At 38.8% G+C, this 27,058-nt stretch overlaps 1 protein-coding gene across 1 annotated transcript in view; it reads right to left on the bottom strand.

The window, feature by feature from the left end:
• LOC127653911 (cadherin-22-like) overlaps nucleotides 1-27,058 on the bottom strand; it is a 99,317-nt gene that overhangs the window by 34,447 nt on the left and 37,812 nt on the right. Inside the window, exons 4-8 of the mRNA XM_052140761.1 lie at nucleotides 25,288-25,455; nucleotides 20,869-21,056; nucleotides 20,106-20,362; nucleotides 13,618-13,754; nucleotides 2,395-2,516 (exon numbers count right to left, since the gene is read on the bottom strand). Of these exons, the coding sequence (XP_051996721.1) occupies nucleotides 2,395-2,516; nucleotides 13,618-13,754; nucleotides 20,106-20,362; nucleotides 20,869-21,056; nucleotides 25,288-25,455 (872 nt within the window). The remainder of the gene's footprint in view (nucleotides 1-2,394; nucleotides 2,517-13,617; nucleotides 13,755-20,105; nucleotides 20,363-20,868; nucleotides 21,057-25,287; nucleotides 25,456-27,058) is intronic.

The raw sequence follows: 27,058 nt of genomic DNA, 5'->3' as shown, positions 1-27,058 counted from the left end.
GACTGGTAGGGGTCTCCCCCGCCCCTGGCAGCGGCCCTGACCACTCCAGGCGGTCGGCTAGGAGCCCCTTCTCCCTTCGCGGTTGGCGGCCGTTCGTCCGCTCTCAGATGGCCGGGTTCCTCCGTCCCCCGGCAGATGGCCGCGGTTGCTCCATTGGGGTGGATGGTAGTGCGAGGACTCTACTACGGTGCATCCCTCCTCCTTCCCGTGTTTCAATAACAGTGTAAAGGGGGGAACAAGGGGAATCAGCATTTTGTGGTCCGTTCTGCATAACGCGGTGGCTCATTTTTGCTTATCGCGGCCCATTCGGCACATTTCGCGGCGATCCACCGGCCCGTTCGGTTCTCCCGCAGGCCAGTCCGCCCCTGATCGGTCCCAAACTCCGTCGGTCCACCGGGAAAATTCCCGTTATACCAGATTGCCAGTCCAGCCCTGATCTCATTAAATCGCATCTTATCACCTGCTGAGCGCATTGCCACGGAGACGTAGCGCACGTGGAGGCTTCACGCTATTCTCCGCGCCATCCACGCACCCCACTGAGCGTGAGAACCACATTATAGCGACCAGGAGGAGGTTACCCCATGTGACTCTGCTCTCCCTAGCAACCGAGCCAATTTGGTTGCTTAGGAGACCTGGCTGGAGTCACTCAGCACGCCCTGGATTCAAACTCACGACTGCAGCTATGACAGTCAGCATCTTTATTCGCTGAGCTACCCAGGCCCTAATCCAATATGCCATTTTTACAATTTTAGCGATTTATTACGAAAACACACTATTGTGTACTTCAGCGCTATTTTACATTAGAGGTCCTATTTTCAATGTGCATTATCAAACTTAGAATCAATGGGTTCATCCAAAAGATGAAAAATGTTGCTTTCAGAGGCTTTATATGGAGTTAGGATGACAATAAGGAGCACATCACAACTGTTCTGTGATCAGTGCAGACACACAGCTCACTGGAGGTTAAGTCATTCACTAAATAGGGAGCAAGGGAGCATCCTATAGCTATCTATGCAGTTAAGTGCATTCACTCCTAAAATCTGATCAGAAGTTCAGTTTCAGGCTATAAACATACACCGATCAGCCACAATATTAAAACCACCTGCCTAATATTGTGTAGGTCCCCCTCGTGCCGCCAAAACTGCGCCAACCCGCATCTCAGAACAGCATTCAGACGCGCTATTCTTCACCCCACAATTTTACAGAGTGGTTATCCGAGTAACAGTAGACTTTATCAGTTTAAACAGGTCTGGCCGTTCTCTGTTGACCTCTCTCATCAACAAGGCGTTTCCATGCGCAGAACTGCCGCTCACTTTCTTTTTGTTTCTAGCACCATTCGGAGTAAATCCTAGAGACTGTTCTGCATGAAAATCCCAGAAACACTCACACCAACAATCATGCCACGCTCCAAATCACTGAGATCAATGTTTTTCTCTATTCTGATGGTTGATTTGAACATTAACTGAAGCTCCTGACTCGTATCTGCATGATTTTATGCACTGCACTGTTGCCACACGATTGGCTGATTAGATAATCGCATGTATGATTGTTGGTGTCAGACGGGCTGGTTTGAGTATTTAACCTCTCAGGAGGTTAAAGGAATGTTCCGGGTTCATTATACACATTAATATGACTTGAGTGTGATATCTCGTGGCCGTACTTTTGAAACAGTAAATATTTCAGTGTTTAAGGATGGACAAGTCAAAAACATGATGCCTCGAATGCCATTAATGAACCTCAGGGAGTTTATATTTTATTAAACGTACACAGGGCAAAATCTCCCCATAGTTTAAGAAACATCCTTTTTAGGATAGAGACAAACAGGGACTAGAGATTTGGAGAGTTGAGCCAAACTACATTAGCCCAGCAGGGAAGAGACGAGATATTGAGCTTTAGAAAAACAAATCTTGTTAGTTCTTGTAAACTGCCGTCAAATCAAATTAAGGAGCCCATGCTGAGTGCGGCAATCCAACAATGCAATTAGAATCTGACCACTTCATCATGCGAGTCTCCGCACTGCACACCTGGCGTTCCCGAACCGCTCCACGATTGACATTTATACAGTATATATTATCAGCAAGCCCAGCTGTCTAAGAGGAGTCGAGTGATGTTTGATAGGAGCGATGTCAGATTACATATGCTTGTCTTGGAAATTACATTTTCACCCTAACAACTAAGTCAGTGTCTCTTTACCGCAGATATTATCCCGGTGGTGTTGTGGAATTGACAGCAATCGACAGCATATGCTGATGATTTTTGTGCGGCACAACAGATCTCATTTCTGCTGCCTTTCAAACGCAGCCTTGATCATATCAAGATGAGTCTGGCGAGTGTGATTTGTGATTAGATTGATGCGACGTCTCAATGTGCAGAAATATCGAGACGTTATCTCACCTGGCCTGGTTTGGCATCCTCACAGATGGAGGCCTCGTAAGGAGTCGCGAGCTCTGGAGGGTTGTCGTTTACATCCAGTATGCGGATGCTTACGACAGTCTGTGATGCCATGGACTGGTTATCTGAGGAAGAAAGGGGTCACAGGGCAGATTAAACAATCATCGCAGATTATTGTATTACTAGTGTAACTGTAGCCATTTGAAAAGCATCTGGGTGACATAACATTTCAACCCAAAAAAAAGAAGAAAGGAAAAAAGAAAGAAAGCAAAGAGATAAAAGAAAGAAAGCAAAGAGATGAAAGAAAGAAAGAGATGAAAGAAAGAAAGAGATGAAAGAAAGAAAACAAAGAGATGAAAGAAAGAAAGCAAAGAGATGAAAGAAAGAAAGAAAGGAAAGAAAAAGAAATAAAGAAAACAAAGAGACGAAAGAAAGAAAGAGATGAAAGAAAGAAAGAAAGGAAAGAAAATGAAAGAAAGCAAAGAGACGAAAGAAAGAAATAAAGAAAGCAAAGAGACGAAAGAAGGAAAGAAATAAAGAAAGCAAAGAGACGAAAGAAGGAAAGAAAGAAAGAAAACAAAGAGACGAAAGAAAGAAAGCAAAGAGACGAAAGAAGGAAAGAAAGAAAGAAAACAAAGAGACGAAAGAAAGAAAGAAAGCAAAGAGACGAAAGAAAGCAAAGAGACGAAAGAAAGAAATAAAGAAAGCAAAGAGACGAAAGAAGGAAAGAAAGAAAGAAAACAAAGAGACGAAAGAAAACAAAGAGACGAAAGAAAGAAATAAAGAAAGCAAAGAGACGAAAGAAGGAAAGAAAGAAAGAAAGCAAAGAGATGAAAGAAAGAAAGAAAGCAAAGAGACGAAAGAAAGCAAAGAGAAGAAAGCAAAGAGATGAAAGAAAGCAAAGAGATGAAAGAAAGAAAGAAAGGAAAGAAAAAGAAATAAACAAAACAAAGAGACGAAAGAAAGAAAGCAAAGAGACGAAAGAAAGCAAAGAGATGAAAGAAAGCAAAGAGATGAAAGAAAGAAAGAAAGGAAAGAAAAAGAAATAAACAAAACAAAGAGAGGAAAGAAAGAAAGCAAAGAGATGAAAGAAAGAAAGAGATGAAAGAAAGAAAACAAAGAGATGAAAGAAAGAAAGAAAGCAAAGAGATGAAAGAAAGAAAGAAAGGAAAGAAAAAGAAATAAAGAAAACAAAGAGACGAAAGAAAGAAAGCAAAGAGATGAAAGAAAGAAAGAGATGAAAGAAAGAAAACAAAGAGATGAAAGAAAGAAAGAAAGCAAAGAGATGAAAGAAAGAAAGGAAAGAAAAAGAAATAAAGAAAACAAAGAGACGAAAGAAAGAAAGAGATGAAAGAAAGAAAGAAAGGAAAGAAAATGAAAGAAAGCAAAGAGACGAAAGAAAGAAATAAAGAAAGCAAAGAGACGAAAGAAAGAAAGAAAGAAAGCAAAGAGACGAAAGAAAGAAAGAAAGAAAGAAAGCAAAGAGACGAAAGAAAGAAATAAAGAAAGCAAAGAGACGAAAGAAAGAAAGAAAGAAAGCAAAGAGACGAAAGAAAGAAAGAAAGCAAAGAGACGAAAGAAAGAAAGAAAGAAAGAAAGAAAGAAAGAAAGAAAGCAAAGAGACGAAAGAAAGAAAGAAAACAAAGAGACAAAGAAAGAAAGAAAGAAAGAAAGAAAGAAAGAAAGAATAATGTGTATATACTTTAAGGAAATATAGCGCAATGGTGCTCGTCTTGTTTCCCACTTATTTCCTAAAATCCTTCATAATAAAAATATATCCTTGATTCAAAGCCGCCAGCTCCGACATTGAAGCGAAAAGTATTTGAGAATCAGAAAAAAAGACAAAGAAACACGACACGCGGCATTTTCCCCCGTCACGGGACGTGTTCCTCTGAATTAAGACACAGTATAAAGACGTTGATGTACACCACTAATATAGTGTGAATGCACCAGTATAATGTTCTTACAGTAATCACACACTCACATCATTAATTCATCAGGAAGAAAATTCTTCTGCAACACTTTAGAGGAAATGATCAATTAGCTCGTCAGTTTTGAAATGAAGACATTCAACACCACACGTGACATTGAGAGAAGCGGACCGTTGTGTTGCTTAATGACACAAACAGATACATGGGCTCAATATTGTGTGTGAAAACTATTGTGATCGTGGTCTTGTTATGCTACAACAAAATGGAAATATTATACAAATAAATGTGTGTTTTATTGGGTTGGCAAATGGGTATATAATTAGTTTCATTAAGTTCATATTACTTAAATGATCTAGTAATTAAAAAAGAATTAAAATCTGTTTAGGAAGGTCGGCTGATCCTCAACTCATTTTCCTGCTTTATTATTTCATCAGAAATGTTTTCATTTTCAGAGATGCGTCAACTCGCAGCAAGGCCACGGAGTCGGCCACTGTTTTAATTGTAATGAGTCATAATTAACTTTTTTAATGAAACAGTGTTTATTTATGGAGATGTACATTATTACATGCATATTGTGTTATAATGAATATATGCAAATAAAGACCCTGTTAATTAAATACATTGGATTATTTAATTTAATTTAATTTAATTTAATTTAATTTGACCAATTGTCACACATTATACATACATTTCTGCATATACATGGTGAAATTATTTATTTTTCACATATTAAAGGCACGTGACTATTTCTGAAAAAATGAACCTTTCATCTGCAGAGGGGTCTGAAAGTCTGAGACAAACACTGGGATTCACAATCTAACTAAAGTTTAAATGCAAACATGTTAGCAAAATGTAAAAAATTTAACTTATCACTTATATTGATTGACATGATAGAAAAGTGGATCACATTAAATGCAACAAAGAATCTTTTGGACCCTGTTTTATGTTAAAACATTCATCAAATTTTCTTGACATTTCCATTTTCTCTAGTGGATTTTTGGTGTAACGTGATGGTGTGAATGTTTGGGAGGGATTAATAAATAAATAAATAAATCAAGTTTGAACTTATTAGCACAACAGATTATCTATAGCAGTCAATTATCAATGAATTTATAAAAAAAGAAAAGAAATTGATTGTTTCAGATTTACAGAATTCTTAAGAACGAACCGGTTTGGTTAATGACAACAAAGAATAATGACACTTTGATCTTCAAATATAAAAAACTCTATTGTTCTCTAAAATACTTGGCATAGTGATACAGGCTGTAATATTGAGGACAGCAATTCTGTGTGTTAAAATGAAATATTGAAAATGAAACTTTTGTGAAACCAATTTGGCTTCATCGTTTGAAAAACATTTATAAAATTTTCTACAAAAAATAAAAATTATGAAATAATGGCTTTAAAAATGTGATCTGGTGTAACCATCAGGTAAAAGTAAAAAGTATAAGGTTAAAAAAACAAAATTCTTTTTTTTAGAAATATCATGAATTGTTGAGTCAAATAACAAGTTTTGTTGGGGTTACTCAATTTTACCTGAACAAATTGTGCCATTTTATATATATATATATATATATGTATACTGTACATACACCAATCAGCCACAACATTAAAGGGTTAGTTTACCCAAACATTTTAATTATCCCATAATTTACTCACCCTCAAGCCATCCTAGGTGTATTTGACTTTCTTCTTTCAGCCAAACACAATCGGAGTTATATAAACAAATATCCGGCTCTTCCAAGCTTTATAATGGGAGTGAATGGTACCTTAGATTTTGAAACCCAAAAAAGCGCATCCATCCATCATAAAAGTAATCCATACGGCTCCAGGGGTTTAATCAAGGCCTTCTGAAGCACAGTGATGCGTTTGTGTCAAAAACAAATATCCATATTTATAACTTTATAAACTATAATCGCTGGCTTCCGGTAACGGCCGTCCACACGTTCACAAGAGAGACAAGTTCCGGCGTATGATATAGACGTAGCGTAAGTGCGCGTTATTTTACAGCAAAGGAAAAATGCCGAAAAGTAGTAAGTTGTTTTAGCTATACTGTAGATTTGTATTAGTCTTAAAATGGTGCGTTCGTGCGTCTGTCCAGTCATTCCAATCATCCATTCATGGCAGCAAACACTCTCAGCCTCTGTTGGCATTACCTGACATTTCCTGCATGAGCACCACCACGTCTCCCGGACTCTCCGTCTACCAGATTATTTTTTTTGTGTTACTCCAGAAGGCCTTTATTAACCCCCTGGTGCCGTATGGATTACTTTTATGATGGATGGATGGATGGATGCACTTTTTTGTGTTTCAAAATCTAAGGTACCATTCACTCGCATTATAAAGCTTGGAAGAGCCGGATATTTTTTAATATAACTCCGATTGTGTTTGGTTGAAAGAAGAAAGTCAAATACACCTAGGATGGCTTGAGGGCGAGTAAATTATGGGATCATTTTCATTTTTGGGTGAACTAACACTTTAAAACCACCTGCCTAATATTGTGTAGCTCCCCCTCGTGCCACCAAAACAGCGCCAACCCGCATCTCAGAACAGACACGCTATTCTTACCACAATTTTACAGAGCAGTTATCTGAGTTAACGTAGACTCTGTCAGTTCAAACCAGTCTGGCCATTCTCTGTTGACCAATCTCAACAGCAAGGATGTTTTTTGTTTTTTGGCACCATTCGGAGTAAATTCTAGCGACTGTTGTGTGTGAAAATCCAAGAAATACTCAAACCAGCCCGCCTGGCACCAACAATCATGCCATGCGATTATCCAAACAGCCAATCGTGTGGCAGCAGTGCAGTGCATACAATCATGCAGATACAGGTCAGGAGCTTCAGTTAATATTCACATCAACCATCAGAATGGGGTAAAATGTGATCTCAGTGATTTGGACCATGGCATGATTGTTAGTGCCGTCGGGGGGGGGAGTCGGGCAGTCGGGGTATGTGGAGGCGGGGGTGTGGCCGAGCACCGTGCTGTAGGAGCGAGCATAATCATTTGAAACGAGTTGGTAACTTTTTAGACGCCGTCAATTCTTCAATATTGTGTTTCAGTGTCAATGCAAATGTAAAAGTAAATGTGTTAGAAACGCACTTTAAGCAAGAATAGCTACGAATACTCATGAGACTGAAATGCACAATAAGACGACATGTTTAATGATCATATCAACTGCCGTATACGAGCACTATTTCACGTACCGCTGAAATGTTTTGTTGCGACTCTCTCAACTCTTTAATGATTCATATTCAGTTAAATGTTTGTCTCTTAAAAAAAGGGAAGTCAGTTTGCATTGCCTCTGGTGCGTTCCTATGATTTATAAGTGCTCAAGTGGGAGTTGATTTGCAGCAGACACAAACTTGTCTGGATTATTTGGCACTGAATTACTAAAACTGACAAAGACCGCAGACCAATGGCCTAAATATTAAATTAATCTTGTCTTGTTTTATCAGCTCTCCCGCTTGCAATAAGCATATCTAATGAGCTTCAAATGCAAATTGACACAACAATATGTTTGTCTGAAACCCACGCACGAAGACACGAGAAGCGTGCTAGAGCAACTATTTGGCATAAAAACGACGATGGAGTATTTAAGGACAAGCTTTTGTTTTTTTCAAAACATTGAGGCATTACAAACATTGTACACTTGGATACATTTAACTTTGATAGTAAAAGGATTTCTGCAGGGTTGCATTATTTTTTATGTGCCATGGCCTCTTTGACAATGCATGTCGGATGCAATAAATGTCTGTGATCTCGGGTCACAGCAGAAGATGAAATGTGTGAATCATGCGTTTGAACTTTGTGTGTCTGCTAAGGCAAGCATCATTACTACTATTGCTCATACTAGGGATGTAAACAGACCTCTATCCTTTATGTATTAAACTGTGGCATAAATTTTGGCACAGACAAACTCTAGATCTTTTTTCTGCATCCATCTGGAATAAAACGATTTTATTTAAAAGATATTTTGTATTTTAATATTTAGCTTTGAAAGTTTTTCATTATATTGGTCAGGTTTGCTATATAAATAATCGGCTACATTTATCTAACTTTGAATAGACGAGTAAGGGGCTGTTCACACGAACGTGTTTTAACATGCTTCCACACTGCTGCCCGTACTCGTCCGTGCTGGTGGAACGGTTTTAGGCCACATGCACACTGATTTGAGAAGTTTGAAACCTCAGTTTTCAGATTCCTAATATTGTTTTCTAAAGTATGCGGTTATAGAGAGTGTTTTTGGCATTTCAGTGTGGATGAGAAGCATAAACATAGCTAAATCAATATGTTTTTGAACTTAAACGGATCAGTGCCGACATGGACTCTGTGACCTCGTCCATTCAAGAGTTAGTCCATTCAAATCCTGATTTCACTCAATGGAAAAATAACGGTAACTTGTTGTACCAACAAGCCCAAATCAGCATGGAAAGGTACGATTTGGCAATGGTAACGTTCGGCTCGATGGCTTGAGGGTAGGTAAATTATGGGATCATTTTCATTTTTGGGTGAACTAACCCTTTAAAATCACCTGTAGGTCCCCCTTGTGCGGCCAAAACAGCGCCAACCTGTATCTCAGAATAGCATTCAGAGTGGTTATCTGAGTTACCGTAGACTTCACCAGTTCGAACCAGTCTGACCAGTCTCTGTTGACCTCTCTCATCAACAAGGCGTTTCCATTCACAGAAATGTAAGCGCAGCGTAGTTCTAGCGGGAAGACTAGCAGCTGTACATCATCGCACCATTAACTGGGTAACTCCAAGCCAATCGCATGTAAGCCGTTGCTTTATAAGTCTGATCACAATCTATCACATTGCTGTTTCAGTGTGCTAACACGGCAACCTCCTCCACCCCACCACCACCAGTTGAGCCCTGTCCCGCACTGGGGTAGGCTCCTCGCCCCTCCCTCCTATCTCCGGCAGGATAGGATGGTTCCGGGTACAACTACCTCGGACTGCCGTACAGGGCCTACGCCAAAGAGAGAGACATTACTTCCTGTTTTTACACTGTCACTCACGGGATGTTTTTGTTTTTGGCACCATTCGGAGTCAAATCTAGAGAGTACTCAGAAATACTCAAACCTGCCAACAATCATGCCTGCGATTATCCAATCAGCCAATCATGTGGCAGCAGTGCAGTGCATAAAATCATGCAGATACGGGTCAGGAGCTTCAGTTAATGTTCACGTCAACCATCAGAATGGGGAAAAAATTTGATCTCAGTGATTTGGACCGTGGTGTGATTGTTTAGTGAGTTGGCGGCAGGCCGGACCATTCCAGGCCTGAGTCGGGCGGTCGGGGTATGTCTAGGCGGTGTAGGGAGCGTGCATTATCATTTGAAATTATTTGGTTACGTCATTGCAACGGTAACGTCCGGCTCGATGGTGGTACAGTGGCTATTGTGTTACAACAACCGTGAAATCTTCTGTGACCTTTGGCTTTTTCAATGAAAACGAAACCAAAAAGGGTGGCAGTAATTAAAGAAATGTCAATGTTTTGTGTTATGAGTAAAGCTGACAGTTTCTGCAAATGTCAAAAAGGCCGTGCAATTCTCGAAAATCCAGGGAGAGTTCAGTTGCCTTGATGTTTGACACTTTTCACACCAAATGTCCTTTCCTGCAAGATAAAGACACAACTGTGTACGTGTTACCCTAAGGGCAAGACATGATGGTTTTTACTCTATTCATCACCTGAAAAAAAGACACACAGAGAGAGAGTGAGACTGAGAGAGAGACTGTCTGCAGTTTAATATCATACACTCAATCAAAGCCCCAGAAATTATATGTCACTCTTCCTCAACAAGATAGGATTCCGCAGCAGCCGAGCAGTTTGACAGCATTTTTGCGGCACTTTCTGACAGTAAAACTACAGTTAAACTTCTGTCTGCAAGCAACGTGCCAAGATTTCCAAATAGAAAAGGACTTGATTACTTGTTTTGGACAGGAAAAGAAAATTCCCTCTCCTTAAAAGATAGTACCCAACGCTGCCATTCTGTGTTCCACTCCATACCTTTTTGGAATGCCATGAGGTTAATTAAATGATTCAATCGTTTTAATTTTGGGGTGAAACATTCCCTTTAAAGCTAGCATTTGCATGCACAGTTCATGCACCACTGGCCAACGCATTGTCGTATTTACTAGGCCACACCTGGCTAAACCAATAGCTTTAACCAAAGACTCAAATGATTTGTATTCTTAGCCAACTCTGGCATATTGCATGAAAGAGTTGAGCAGCCTTCCCAGATTTGGGCTGAAATATCCTATTTGCTAAATATCAGCCGCAATGGCGCATGAAACTTTCTCCACACGTCGATCTGCAAACGCAACTCTTCAACGAGCACTCATTTCGTTCTCGAGTGAAGTGTGAAATTTTAGAATACGACTGTAGGAGGGAATTATAAAAAAAGTGTTTTCGAACCAGACCCTCCAAGTCTCTATGGCTCATTACTCACTGGCTCCTGATTCCATGAATTTTAAATGGAACAAGCACAGGCCGATATTCAATGGGAATTTGTATTAAGCCATTGACTTTGTTGATAGCTCTTTGGTTTTTCCTACAAGGCAAGAAAGAAACGCCTTCATCTAGCACCACTAGCCTGATATTTAGAGGTGTTTGCTGAGGCAAGGATCACCATTACTGTAGCTCCTACAAGGGGTTTATGGATTTGAACAAACCCCTTTCAGTGTATAACTTGTCTTGCAATTTTTTAGCTTTGCAGACGGTCCAATATATGAAACAAATCCTGTAGACTTACTATGAGGGAGGGACCCGAACCGTCTCTAGAATCCTGATCATTATGGAGACTTGGAGGTGGACTATTTTGACTTGGGCCAGTAAGTAAGCACGTAACAACGACTTGGAACACCCTGTATAGCAACAACTAAGAAAAGAGGTCTGCACGGGACTGGCTTTTCCATCCAACTCCCGCAAGTTTCTATCCTACACCTGAACGCTCCCGCTGAATTGCACTCCCCATTCACCCGCTCTCTGCCAGCAACCATGTATTGTTTTCCACATAGAGCAAAAGCCAAACAAATAGGCAACAAGTGTTCAAAAATAGCGTTTATTTTTCTGTTATTGACCTTATCAAATAATGTGTGACATGATGCCCATCTGACTTGCCTGAGGTTGGCTTCTCAACACTTAAATCCATTTTCCAGACCAAGTTCACAGTCTTTGATGACACACATGTAATTATTTTAGCATAAAGCTCAATCGACAATAGCCTGCCCTAAATATTGGACAATTTTATGCACATTTATGTTTGTAAAATAAAATCATAATTATTATATATATATTTTTTTGCATTCATAAATAAATAATATACAAATAGATATCCACATCAGATTTTTCAGGCTCTTCTTTGACCATCCTCTACCGCCTTCAAAAAAACGGATTGGGTCAAGCGGGTCCTAAGGGAATTCTGCAGGAATGCAGACCTCTATCTCAGAACACACTGGCGACAGCAGCAATGCCCGGGTCGGCCGAAGAGCGGGTCGGCCGTTAATCGCAGGGTTGGCGGTTCGATTCCCGGCCCACATGACTACACATGCCGAAGTGTCCTTGGGCAAGACACTGAACCCCAAGTTGCTCCCAATGGCAGGCTAGCACCTTACATTGCAGCTCTACCATCATTGGTGTATGAATGTGAGTGTGTGTGTGTGTGTGTGTGTGTGTGTGTGTGTGTGTGTGTGTGTGTGTGTGTGTGTGTGTGTGTGTGTGTGTGTGTGTGTGTGTGTTAATGAATGGGTGATTGGGACACGGTGTAAAGTGCTTTGGTAACCTCTAAAGTTAAAAAAGCGCTATATAAGTGCAGACCATTTATCATTTACCATCCATGGTTGCTGGACTACTGTGTGTACTGTTATTTCCTTCTATGACTAAAATTTGATGACTAAGCAGAAATCAGAAGAAACTGCCATCTACCGTTTAATGCAATATAATTTTTTGTTAGATAAGACTTTTTATAAAGTTTTGTGTTGAGAAAAGATAGTGCTAAATATGAGTTAATTATATATATATATATATATACATATACATATATATATATATATATATATATATATATATATATATATATATATTAGCAGTTTTATGTTTATGTTATATAATTGATTCAATATATTGGCATTGTATTGGCCTATCAGCCACCCTGCGCTCTGGATATCGACATCGGCCATAAAAATAAAAACATTACTTCGTATACATCTGCACCAGATATCCTCTTTTTTTTAATAAGTGTATTGCTAATTATATTTAAAACATAACATTAACATGACAATAATTTAAGTGCATCCTTTGTAGAAAAATAAAGCCAAATGTAAATGTGTAAAAATGTTGAACCGTTTACTAGGGAAAATATTGATCGACTAGTATTCAGTGTCCACTAGCAGCATCAGAACCATTTAGTTGACTAGTCTCGCGCATCCCTAATAGCACAACACAGAAATGTCCTTGCAGCCACTCAGAATGATTTAGCAAGTGCACAGTAATGCATTTTAAACCATTACAAACACCTTAGCAACAGCACAGCAATGTCGAAGCTACCACCCACAAGACCCCAGCGTCATGGCAGCAGTCTTTTGAGATTCATGGCCGAGCAGCACTAATATTTTCACCAGAAAATATAAATATCTCGTTACGTCTGAGATTAACCAAAGTCTCTCTTTGTCACCATTAAAACGAGCGATTAGCACTAAATGTCAAGATGTGATGTAACTCTTACATCATTCCAGCATTCCACGAAGGCAACCGATTTGTCTTGAGATTAACAAATTGTTCAAGACTCCATAAATAGCTTTAGTCCAAATATTAAAGCGTGGTGTTAACACACATGAAAAGGGCAAGGTTACTCTGGTTCAAATAAGAAGTCTAGACATAGACTAGGTGCTCTAATCAAGACATTAGAGGTGGGAAACACAGCGAAACTGGTGATTCGATAAAATATCGATATTTAGGTCAGGATACGATATCTTTGCGATTCTTTATTATTGGTGTATTGCGATTCAAAACAACGATACGTTGCAATATCTCACTCAACGTTTGAGAGTTAGCCTATTTTATATGATACTAACATTTTTGTCAAAATTCGTCAGTTAATGTTACTATTGTAAAATCGTGATAAAGTTGAGTAAGGGAGGGTGCAAATATCGATGCAATATCACAAAGGTAAATATCACGATACTTTAACATTTCTATATGTTTCCCCATCTCAACAAGACGTGTGGCTTTGGATTAAAACAAATTCGTGACTAATTCTCAAATTGTCTCAAAGGGAAGAAGGTAAACCGCATACCTGCTTCGACCGCTGTAACTGTGATATTGTGCCAGCCGGCCGTCTCCCGGTCCAGGATTTTTCCAAGAGTGATGGCGCCGGATACAGGATCGATGTTAAAGATGTGCTCCTGGTCTGAGCTCCTGTCTATAGAGAACCTGCACCATAAAGTAGCAGATATCAAGACAAGCAAAGGGTTTCATGTGATAATTCACCCCACAATTTTGTTGTAATCTGCTCAATATCAATATCTTATAGTATTACAATATACTTATCACAATACTTATGTATTATTCTTGGTTACTGTTAATGAACAAAAATCCAATACTTCACTGTTAATTCATAATGTTTCACCGATCCTACTCGACACGCTCTGAGCGGGATTCGAACCAGTGTCAGCTGGGGAGGTTGACGTGCTAACGAGGAGGCTAAAGGGTACAGCCTCTAGCGTCAGTTGCTAGTGCGCCTCATGAGGCCAGGGGAGTGAAGTTTAAACATACCGCACAGTTATCACGTACCAGCTGGATCCCATTACACTCACCCCCTAAACCTTACCACCATCTGGGTCACGGCACCACTGTAACCAATCCTGCTCGACCTGCTCCGAGTGGGATTCGAACCAGCGTCAGCCAGCATGGGAGGTGGATGCACTAACGAGGAGGATAAAGGCTACAGTCTCTAGCATCAGTCGCTAGTGCGCCTCTTGAGGCCAGGAGAGTGAAGTTTACACATACCGCACAGTTATCACGAACCAGCTGGATCCCGTTACACTCACCCCCCTAAACCTCACCACCATCCGGGTCACGGCACCACTGTAACCAATCCTGCTCAGAGTGGGATTCGAACCGGCGTCAGCTGGCATGGGAGGCAGACGCACTAACGAAGAGGCTAAATCAACAGCCTCTAGCGTCAGTCGCTAGTGCGCCTCTTGAGGCCAGGAGAGTGAAGTTTCCACATACCGCACAGTTATCAGGAACCAGCTGGATCCCGTTACACTCACCCCCTAAACCTCACCACCATCCGGGTCACGGCACCACTGTAACCAATCCTGCTCAGAGTGGGATTCGAACTGGCGTCGCCGGCATGGGAGGCGGACAAACTAACGAGGAGGATAAATGCACCAGCTGGCTCCCGTTACAAATACATTAACTAATGCTAATATATACAAATTTAAATAAAAAACGTAACATGTATTAATGCTGTAAAATCATGCGGTAAAAGTATTGTTAATTGTTAGTTCATGTTGCTAAGGTAGTTAATGTTAGCAAATGCAACCTTGTTGTAAAGTGCTACCATATTGTTGTTAATATTAAAAACTAGGCTTATTATAATGATTTAATTTTAAAATTAAAATCCAATTTAATAAAAGAAATCTCAGAAACTCTCGTCGCTAATATGTATTTTGATGGACATGTCATCAAATTATTAGCTTTTAAAAGCTGAGAACTTTTTAATGTTTGATTCATTTCGACTCATAATAATCTGAATTTCAGTTTATTCAGTCAATGATTCAGAGCCATGACTTCTGTGTTTGATTCAGATCGATTCACCAATTGGTTCGACTGATTCAATTGAAAGTATTGTGGCAATTGAGCGATTTATTCATGAACTGAACAGCATATTGCGCGACATTCCAAAAAAGTGATGCAGGAAACACAAGGGTGAATAATTGATGAAAGAATGTCATTTTAGGGTGAACTACTCCTTTTTTGTAGGAAGAAACACACACACACACACACTCACATAAACACTTGCAGACATCTTTAATCAAAATGTTGTTTGGTTCTTTGTGAAGAATCTCAAAGGCATTAAGCGAGTGGCAAGTATCTGCTTTTTGAAAGCTCAAATGTTAAAAGATTCAAATGAGTTTGATTGAGTTTGTATTCATCACGATTTAAAAGATGACACCAATTTTAACTTTACAAATCGTGAGATTGAGTCAGCATCTCCCAATTGCACATTCCAAACAAATGATTAATAATTCATACAGCGCTTCGATTAACCCAAAATGCATTTTTATCCCGTGTGGAATTTAAACAGCAGTTTGAGTTGCGACACAACAACATTCAATGAGGGTTTTTGTCATTTGTCTCAGCTCTCGCATGCCGTTTTCACTTCATTTCTGACACCCTAAGGACTTAAAGACAGCATCCACACTTTTAGATTTGATACGGTATACACAATTATATGAATTAATTCACTTCTTATTTTCCTTGTGCTTCTTACACTTTGGCAATCGGATGAGGTGGCTATTTGGAAAAAGTTGCCCCGAGGAAAACGGCAGAGAAGAACCTATTAAAGTCCAGATGGGGAACATTCCAAATTTAGGCCAAAGAAAAGATTATTAAACTACATTATTCCTATTGACTTTTCATTTTCATGGATATCACAGGTCCAGCACATGGTTAGCTTCACATCCATGGGTTGTTAAAATTCTGTGTTATATTAAAGTTGCAAATCGATGCGTTCCAAAAGCATAAATATAAAAAATAAATGTATACTAATACTAAATATACTACTACTTCACTAATAATAATAATAACAATAATATATACTAATAATAATATACCATAAAAAAAGAAATATATATAGGGGTTTTCATGAGATATATCACAAAAATCTATTTTTCTTTTAAGGAATAATTCATCCAGAAATGCTTCAGATGTTCTCTTGGTACATAAAAAAGACATTTAGCAGAATTTTAGAGCTGCTCTTTAACATACAAAAAAAATTAAAAAGTGTCAAGCTCCAAATATTACAAAAAACATCATAAAATTCATGTAAAACACATTTAGTAAATAATTTTATTTCCAATTTAAAATAGATTTTCAATGATAAATTGTAGGGCAGGACATGATTTTATCAAGCTTGATTTTGAATCTTGACTGACTGAATCGTTGCATATCAAAAGCATATATATACAGAATATTTAAATTGTTTATGTATATAAAATCTGAATATAATGGCCGAACCGGACATTTAAATTAAATCTGAATATAATGTTACATATAGGTTTATTCTGTAATTACTAATGACTGCAAAACAGCAGGGAAATGTCATGGAAAAGATTTTACAGAAGACCACCATCCGGGTCACGGCACCACTGTAACCAATCCTGCTCGACCTGCTCCGAGTGGGATTCAAACGAGGAAGCTAAACGCTACAGCCTCTAGCATCAGTCGCTAGTGCGCCTCTTGAGGCCAGAGAAGTGAAGTTTACACATACCGCACAGTTATCACAAACCAGCTGGATCCAGTTACACTCACCCCTTAAACCTCACCACCATCCGGGTCACGGCACCACTGTAACCAATCCTGCTCGACCTGCTCCGAGTGGGATTCAAACCAGCATCAGCCGGCATGGGAGGCGGATGTACTAACGAGGAGGCTAAATGCTACAGCCTCTAGCGTCAGTTGCTAGTGTGCCTCTTGAGGCCAGGGAAGTGAAGTTTACACATACCGCACAGTTATCACGAACCAGCTGGATCCCGTTACACTCACCCCTTAAGTTATAACGTACATGCTGGATTCTGCCAAACTGAACATTTGGCAGAATGTCCACGCGTTGGTCTCCCAAACCAGAATGGAATTGGAGCAGAGGGATTCAAAAAGAAAAAGGGATTCGTGACCTCATCTAAAAGGAAAGTTGTTTCAAAGGCAGAGCAACGTGCACGGATGAATTAAAAAAGTAAATGGGTTCAATTTTGATTATATATATATAACAACAACTAAATGCACCACACGTATCAACCATCCACTTGAAGCCCATACCAAGCTGCAGCTACAGGAAAACAAAGAAATATTTCCTGTAGAAATATTCTAACAGTATTTTTTGTAGAAAAGGTTGCAGGGTCTTGAGTCCAATGGAGATGATTAAAGTGGTACCGACGGGCATGGGCTCAATGCCACATGCACAAATTTGCCAGCCAACCAGTCAGCCAGCCAGCCAAGTTGCCTGCCACTGTGCTGTGCTTTATAACACCTGGAGCACTTCAAGCACTGCCTCATGCATTTTTAATGGAGCTAATTTGCAAAGGATGTGTGAGTGTGTGACTATACGGCCAGCCGAAGCCTTTTACCTCCCTTGTGCGTCACCTTTGAGCTGCGGCAACGAGTAAATCATATTTCTCTGAGCTGATGGCTTTACAGGATAAAGGGCTATATCAGGATAGGGTTGGGAAGCAAGAACCGGTTTTTATGCAGAATCACTTTCATTAAAAATAACACACACGATAAAAAAACAAAAGCCGTTTTTCTGACAATGGGACAGAACAACATACTGCCGGCAAAAAGCATCTTTCTCCATTGACATACATTCCAAAGTAGGCATAATGGGTGCTTTTTTAACGCCTGGTGCTCACTATACAACGCTGTCACAACAACAGACAGAAACTTTTTTGCGACTGAGCAAACATTTGATGTGTTTCCAAAAGCCTAAAGGTAAAAAGCTTTTCTATGTGGTCTATGTGTGTGTGTTTGTAAGAAGGATGGCAGGTTGATAACCATTTGTGCCAAGGTGCCCATAGCATAATGGGAACAGCCCCTGGCCAGCTCATTCCGAGAGCGACACTTGGTTACGCTTCTGTGAGTCAGTATATCTCCAATAATAGGCCTGCTCAATGGTGGAAATTGATTCTTGTCTAAACTAAGGGGATATGGAGTGTGGCCAAGATATAACCACATGCACATAAACACACTGTTTTGCCTCTTCACTTTATCTCATCAAGGCATATAGTCAGAAAAGTTGTGTATTGTGGAAAAATAGCTGATAAAGCACAGTTGCTGCCAAGTTTGTGAAGAATTCAAATTCAGAAATAGAGTGGCATTCATAGCTGCAGTGTTGTGCTGCAAAATTCGGCCATTTTTCTTCAAATGTCTGTATTTGTAAGGGCAAATTACAGCTAAAATCTTTCTGATAGGGGCCATAATGTGAGGAATCAAAAGAGCTTGATTTATTTCAGGGTTTATAAACTTAACAGACCATTTCTGAATAATCAAATATGTTGAATTTGATTGCACATAAGCGATTGGGTGCCGCGTCACAGCAGTTGTGAAAATGCAAAAGTGAGATTTGACCACAGCTATTGTTACTACTACAGTAACTATTGTGGAGGGGTGAGCAAGAGACAGATACAGTGGGTGTGGTGTCAAGCCTCGGAGAGGCATTTATTGGAAATAATAATAAAAGTAAAATGTCCAGGGGGAATAGTGTTCATAATAAAGGGGGAATCTGGCTCTGTGAAGGGCGAGGAAGTGTCTAAGCAGTGGTCCAGGCATGGACTGGGTCCAAAGGCCGCACATGCTCCCCTCCTGGGTCCACGGTACGAGGGGCTGAGTCCTTGGTGGTCTGACAGGTGCTATTCTCCCCCAGCGACACATTTAACTCACGCCGGGGGTCCAACCCGTCCGAACCCTTCCAGCTCTGGTCCTGGGCTCCCCGAGAAGAGGTGGGCTCTGCATTTTAAAGACAGCGTTGATGAATCATTATTCACATTAGGTGTGATTCAACCACCGCTGTCAGAACGAGGCTTATTAATTATGCACCTCTTCTCGCTCTCCTGCCCAACTCCCATTGTGAGCCTGGCTGAAGGGCGGCCCTAAGAGGCACACTATATATTTAGTCAAAACTGAGTCATGGAGGGCCTGGGTATCTTAGCGAGTATTGACGCTGACTACCACACCTAGAGTCGCGAGTTTGAATCCAGGGTGTGCTGAGTGACTCCAGCTAGGTCTCCTAAGCAACCAAATTGGCCCGGTTGCTAGGGACGGTAGAGTCACATGGGGTAACCTCATCATGGTCGCTATAATGTGGTTCGCTCTTGGTGGGGTGCGTGGTGAGTTGTGCGTGGATGCTGCAGAGAATAGCGTGAAGCCCCCACAAGTGCTAGGTCTCCGCAGTAATGCGCTGAACAAGTCACGTGATAAGATGCAAAGATTGGTGGTCTCGGATGCGGAGGCAACTGAGATTCGTCCTCCATGACCCGGATTGAGGTGAGTCACTACGCCACCATGAGGACCTACTAAGTTTGATCTGTCCTGTGACGGATGGGATTGTCTCAACTATGTTGACAGACTATTTTATAATCCACATATGGACTTTGCATTTAGAAGATACAGGTTGATGACTGAAAATGGGCCACGGCCAAACATTTTATTGGCTTGTTACTCTGAAATGCATTGATGAATCTAAACTATTTTGGTAACATTTTGGCAGGAGGGTCTGTTGATGATGCATTCCAAATTTAATGCGAATTGGACAATCGGCCTAGGAGGAGCTTGTAAAAGTAGATTTTTCAAAAATAATTGGCGGAAAAACATTATAGACTGAAGTGAAATCGGAGATATAAATTTTCTCTGGCTTTATACAAGAACTCAGTGTCGGTGTAGTTACTGCATTTTGGATTTGTATTCCATTGTATGGAAAATAGCTATGTAAATTTGTTCCACACAGGAATGAATGCCATACATTTCATTTTTGTGGTAAGCTATTCGTATGTTATGGTGCCATACCTGACTGGAACATTATCCATGTCGGGATCTTTTGCCGTTACGATGCCAACAAGAGCACCCAATCTAGCGTCTTCTTGAACTTCCATGATGGTGCCATTTGGAGGGAAGAAGATGGGGGGCTCGACAATGTCCGAGACACTGACCCTCACGATGGTCTGATCCCGAAAGGACCCTAGATCCACAAAACGAGGGTCCACATGTTTGTTTACAGCCTCAACGACCACGTTATGTGTGCGTTTGCTTTCAAAGTCTAGAGGCTGAGAGAGAAAGAGAGAGAGACAGAGAGAGAGAGAGACGTTATTAAAGGACTGCTGATTCAACGACTCCTCACTTAAAAAAAAAGCTGTTTTCAGGCAAATGCTACAACTATAACAGACTTCATTATGGGCCTGTCACATTTGTAAGGTTAGCCAAGGCGCTGTGGGACATTAGCTCTGTTATAAAACCTGGTGAGCTGCCTACGTAGGCAGCATTTTAAGGCATCATGGCCGCGCTCCTAATATGAAGGCTGTTGTAAAAGGCAGGCAAATTCTTCTGCCTCCTGCATTACCTTCTGAACATAAAGGCCAAACTAAACAGTACTTCGGTTTTACGTGTGCCACTACGTCTCGCGGACAGAGAGGACAAAGCGAGAAATATATAAACATTTTGGTATGTATGACATGTTTCACTCATACTCAACTTAAAACAGCACAAACATGCACGCAACTGCATTGAGATCGAGGTGCCCATCAGAGTGTGAAATGCCAAGGACATGCTCTACCTTTTTGATGGTGATGACGGCCTCTTGTGTGTCGCCGTCCGTTGACACCCTGAAGAGCTCCCCGCCCTCCTCATCTTTGATTAAGTAACTCATATCTGTGTTCTCGCCCATGTCTGCATCCGTCGCGATCACCCGCCCGACGGGCGTCCCGATGGCCGCCCCTTCAGAGACCGAAAACTGATACATCTCTGTGATACAGAGAGAATGAAGTCACCTTCATCTGTTTTGTGCTTTCATATCCTGTTAATACATGTTGATACTTCATGGTGAAACGGCATGCATGCAAATTATTTACACATTTGTGATTAAAATACATCAGGGGTATTATAATTTAGTGCATCAACCTCAGATATCCAAGTCTAGCAGTCTTCACTAGAATACTCAGCAGATGCAGGCTAATGTCTTTGCTTTCAAGAATGTTTTCTATGCGTAAGTTTACAAACGTTGCTTTTCTATGTGCGTTTCCCAAAAATGCAGCTAAAGTGTTCCTGTTTATCTGTAAACTGCTGAATTGTCACATAACATCACTTGTCAATGTAATTTCCTTACACTTAAGATATTTGCATTGCAATTTTATAACATAATTACCTCAAATTGAACTGCAATTCTTAACAAAATTAAATTGATAAACTCTTAATTTGATAGAATTTTGTTATGAAATTGAAATGCCAAATTTTACAAAAAAATTCTATCAAACTGAATTTTGTTCTTTTTAACTAAATTAAATGAATCAAACTTAAAATATATTTTTTTATTTAATTATATTTTGTAAAATAATACGATTCAATTTGATAGAATTTTGTTATGAAATTGAAATGTGTAAATTAAAATTTACACATAAACATTTTACAACAAATCTCAATCAAACTGAATTGTGCAATTTTCTATTAAATTAATCAAACTTAAAAAAAAATTATTTAATTATATTTCATAAAAGAATACTCAATTTGATATAATTTTTTTATTAAATTGAAATGCGCAAATTAAAATTTACGCATAAAAATTTTACAACAAAATTCCATCAAACTGAATTTTTACATTTTTAACTAAATTAAATGAATCAAAATTAAAATAGATTTTTTTTATTTAAGTATATTTAGTAAAATTAATACTCAATTCAATTTGATAGAATTTTGTTATGAAATTGAAATGTGTAAATTAAAATGTACGCATAAAAATATTACAACAAAACTCAATCAAACTGAATTGTGCAATTTTTTATTAAATTAATAAAACTTAAAACATTTTTATTTAATTACATTTTGTAAATGAGATTTACGCATAACATTGTTACAACAAAATTCCGTCAAAATTAAATTTTTAACTTAAATTAATCAAACTTACAATATATTTTTCTATTTAATTATATTTTGTAAAAGAATACGATTCAATTTGATCGAATTTTGTTATGAAATTGAAATGTGTAAATTAAAATTTACGCATAAAAATTTTACAACAAAATTCCATCAAACTGAATTTTTAACTTAAATGAATCAAAATTAAAATATATATTTTTTATTTAAGTATATTTAGTAAAATTAATACTTAATTCAATTTGATAGAATTTTATGAAATTGAAATGTGTAAATTAAAATTTACGCATACAAATTTTACAACAAAATTCCGTCAAAATTGTGTAATTTTTCATTAAATTAAATCAAACTTAAAATATATATTTTTATTGAATTTTGTAAAAGATTACTCAATTCAATTTAATAGAATTTTGTTATGAAATTGAAATGTGTAAGTCTTAAAATATTTTTTTAGTGTATATTTTTAAGATTTACAAGATGTCAACAAAATTCCATCAAACGTATTTAAACGCAAGTCATTTTTACAAAATTAAAATAAAAAAATGCCATTTTAGTAAATGTGTAAATCATAATTGATTTTAAGTGTGCAGGCTGATTGATATAAAAGTTCATCAATGTGACTCTGTGCTACTATCAAAACAAGACACTGACTCAACCAATGCCGTGAGTTTGGGGCGGAGCTATCTGTTTGTGTGACCAAATGGCAGATGTGGAATGTGGGGAGAGTTTAGGAAACCCGTTTGTTAAGCAATCATTATTTTGCATCATTAAATCATCATTAAACAATTGTAAATCTATGACTTAAACATGGAGTTAACTACCAAACTACTGTAGGGCTCATGTAGACACTCGTACGGTCTTGAAAGACAGCTTACTTGTCTATAATCCCACACAGAACGAGAATACTGAAACAGTGCCTTTTTAATGTTGGCAGTGTACAAACAAAACTGCATTACCCAGAATTACAACACTCATTATTTTAACAACACAATGTCAAAGCTTTTTTTCTAATAAGCTCGCTGGCCTTGCATAATGGCAGCTCTGTAGTAATAAAGGCAATATGTTGGAGTGCAGTATGTGTCATAACGGACTATAAGGATTTCATTTGGACCCGCAACACAAAGAGCAGAGCTTAATGAATTAGATGCTGAAGCAAAACTGGCATAAATGAGGCTTTTGAATGGAATGAGAGAGGAAAACAGGAGAGAGAGTCATTGAGTTACGAAGAGAAAAAAAGACATCAGGGAGCGCGAGTCTGAATCACAGCGAGACTCTTTGCTGTTATAAAGCTAATGCTGCCCGCGTTCCCCTGTGAGGATTGAGAGAAAGAAACGACCACAGAAGAGAGAGGGAATAAAACATCATCCAAATGGGTTTCATTTTTTCCTAATATGGTTTTCCACACAGCTTAAAGGGATAGCTCAACAAAAAAAAAAAAAAAAATTCTGTAATCATTTACTCACCCTCATGTCGTTCCAAACCCCTATGAACGTGAATGGGACTGCCGAGCTCCAAAATGACAAAAAAAGCATCACAAATGTGGTCAACTTGTGTAGAATATTTCAAGTCTTTTAAAGCCGTCCAATAGCCTTTTTATTTTTAGGGCAAGTCCTTCAATTCAAATACAGCGTAAAGTTAGACGTGTCCTGACCAGTAGCGTTCCCAGAATTTGGGAGGGCCAAGATAAATAGAATTCATTTTCTATTTTATTGAATTATTGCTACAATTTTAACACTTAAATGTACCCAGAAGTGTAATTAGGACATTTAATACATTTTATATTAAACTATTATTTATATCATCAAGCCGGTTCTTGCCTCCTCCTTTCTATTAATCCCTTTACACTGGTGCCGAAACCCGTGAAGGAGGAGGGATGCGCCGTAGTAGAGTCCTCGCCACTACTGTCCACCCCCAATGGAGCAGCCAATGCAAATTTATTTAAATATTTTACATTTTTATCTCACTTTCTCCCCAATTTGGAATGCCCAATTCCCACTACCTAGTAGGTCCTCGTGGTGGCGTAGTTACTCGCCTCAATCCGGGTGGTGGAGGACGAGTCTCAGTCGCCTCCGCTTCTGAGACCGTCAATCCACGCATCTTATCACGTGACTCGTTGTGCATGACACCGCGGAGACTCGCAGCATGTGGAGGCTCATGCTACTCTCCACGATCCACACACAACTCACCACACACCCCATTGAGAGAACCACTAATCACCACCACGAGGAGGTTACCCCATGTGACTCTACCCTCCTTAGCAACCGGGCCAATTTGGTTGCTTAGGAGACCTGGCTGGAGTCACTCGGCACGCCCTGGGATTCGAACTCGCGACACCAGGGGTGGAAGATAGCGTCAATACTCGTTGAGATACCCCGGCCACGTCAATGCAATCTGGAAAACTGTGTATTTCGGTTTGGGGTGTGAAATGTATCGAATTTTGCCCGATGCATTCAGATATGGTGGAATTTGAGAATACAACATTCTTATAGGCGGAGATATGCAAATGATGCATTTATTCATTATTATGACAAATATTTAAGAAACAAAATGCATAGGACTTTACAACTGACGGGTATTACAATACTTAAAACTTTATTTATGGGTCATATAAAAGAGTTTAATGGTACTTTTTATATTGTGTTTTTTGTCCTTTTTGGAGCTTGACATTCGTGGTCACCATGACCAGAAAAAGCAAATGATCACAGAATTGTCCCACCTAGTCTTATTGAATTATACTTTGACTGTACGTACATTTTGGCTTGTTGCACATATGGCGGCAGTTTCCAAGTGAAAAGAACATTAAATGTGACTTTTATTCACTTTCACACAAATCACAAGTAAAATGGTAGATTATCAGTACATAAACACTAACTTTTCACTCTGTTCCTCACACAATGCTATCCTGTGATTTCTCCTATCGGTACTATTGAAATGACTAATTGTCATCAGTTGTTATTCGTAAGTTTGCTCATATGTTGAGATCATTTGTTGCTCACGGACATCGAATCTGATTGAAAGCTGCATTATAAGACACAAACTCAACAGACAGTCAAACGACATGATTGACGGCGTGCGTTCACCGACAGCAGCCGTAATCCACACTCACTCTGAGGGAAGCGTGGAGGGTTATCATTAACATCCGTGATCACTATGGTCACTGTGGTAGAGCCGGAGAGACCACCCATTTGGCCTGCCATATCTGTTGCCTTGACAACCAGCTCATAACGGTCCTGCGTTTCCCGGTCAAGATCCGCCACGGCCGTCTGAATCACTCCTTGAGAGAGAGAGTGGGTTGAAGCATGTTAAAAGATTATATTACAACAATTAAAAGTCTGATGCCACATGCAGTTACAATTTAAACTATTTCATTATATTAGTGCAGTCAAGTTCACATCAAACGAGGAAAAATTATTATACTGTATATAAATATCCTCATAGTTTCCATTGAGCACTATGACATGTATAATAATGAATTAGAGACTAATTCTATTATTCCAACACCAATTTCTGCAATTATACATAGTTTGTGCATTTGCATAATTTATATGTTATTTTAGTACAGATAACAGACTGGGTGAGTCTCATGAAAACATAACCTGGTCACATTTCACAGTAAAATGAAAAGAAAATAGTAAGACACTTTTTGTATTTATTTTATGAATAAAATTAAGCATTTTTTTAAACCATTACGTTAAAAAATGTTTTTGCATTGTGACATTATTTTCATGACAATTAAGCACATTTCACACCACAATTTCCCATTGCCGTAATTCAGCTGGATGCCTTACTTTGGAGCATTTCATGTATTTATTTTTGTCTTGTAATTCCCATTATTTTTACTCAAATTGTTATATATAAAAAATAAATAAATACTATAATACAAAGATTATGAAATACACAACTCAGCATAAATTAAAGCCAATACAACAAATTCTACCATGGTGCATTGGTAGTACATTTCAATTTAAATGATGTATCATTAAATCATATAGAATACATGAATATTAACCACCATAATTTGAGTTGAGTTGTTATTCACTGATAATCTTCCACTCTGACATTTGCACATTTGTTTTGTGTAAAGGTGTAACCTGGTGCAAAATGTCAATAGGTGCCATTTTCTAATTGAATAAAAGGATAAAAGCAAGCTATTTGTCACACAAAACTATCATATGGCTTCAGAAGACTTGGAATATAGTGCACAAGGTTATTTACTTGGAATAAATAACCATCCACCATCCACCATCCAAAGGTGCTCCTCTGCAACATGTCATGATGTTTGTGTTTAACTCTTGACAATTTTTGGAGCTGTCAAATGTAGATTTCCTCCTGAATTGAAAGGAATAATTGCTCCAAACCGCAGGACTGTCAGATTCAGCGTGTGTCTTTTATCGTTTTCACCATCTAACCAATGCCATGGCAACAGAGGATGGACCTTCAGTACAACATGGTGCAACTGTCTTAAAATTAACTCCAAAATATCTTGATTCCAGGTCCAGTATTCTTACTAGAGCTTGATGACTTTCAATTACCCCCACCCCCACCAATATATATGCATATTATTTTCATGAAAGTTAGGCACATTTATCCCCATAATTGCATATTGTATGTCTATTAAACACCAGAATTTGAGTTGTTATTCACTGATAATCTTCCACTCTGTCGTAGCTCTCAAATCACATTTGCAATCACTCTTTTTAAAGTGTTTTGCCTATATATGTTATACACTCAGTGACCACTTTATTGGGTACACCTCTACACCTACTTATTCGTGCGATTATCTAATCAGCCAATCGTGTGGCAGCATTGCAATAAAATAATGCATATACGGGTCAGGAGCTTCAGTTAATGTACACACCAACTATTATAATGGGGGA

Source organism: Xyrauchen texanus, chromosome 13, assembly GCF_025860055.1.
Source record: "Xyrauchen texanus isolate HMW12.3.18 chromosome 13, RBS_HiC_50CHRs, whole genome shotgun sequence".
NCBI lineage: Eukaryota > Metazoa > Chordata > Actinopteri > Cypriniformes > Catostomidae > Xyrauchen > Xyrauchen texanus.
Note: the sequence above shows the minus strand (reverse complement) of the source record. Positions and strands in the feature narration are given on the sequence as shown.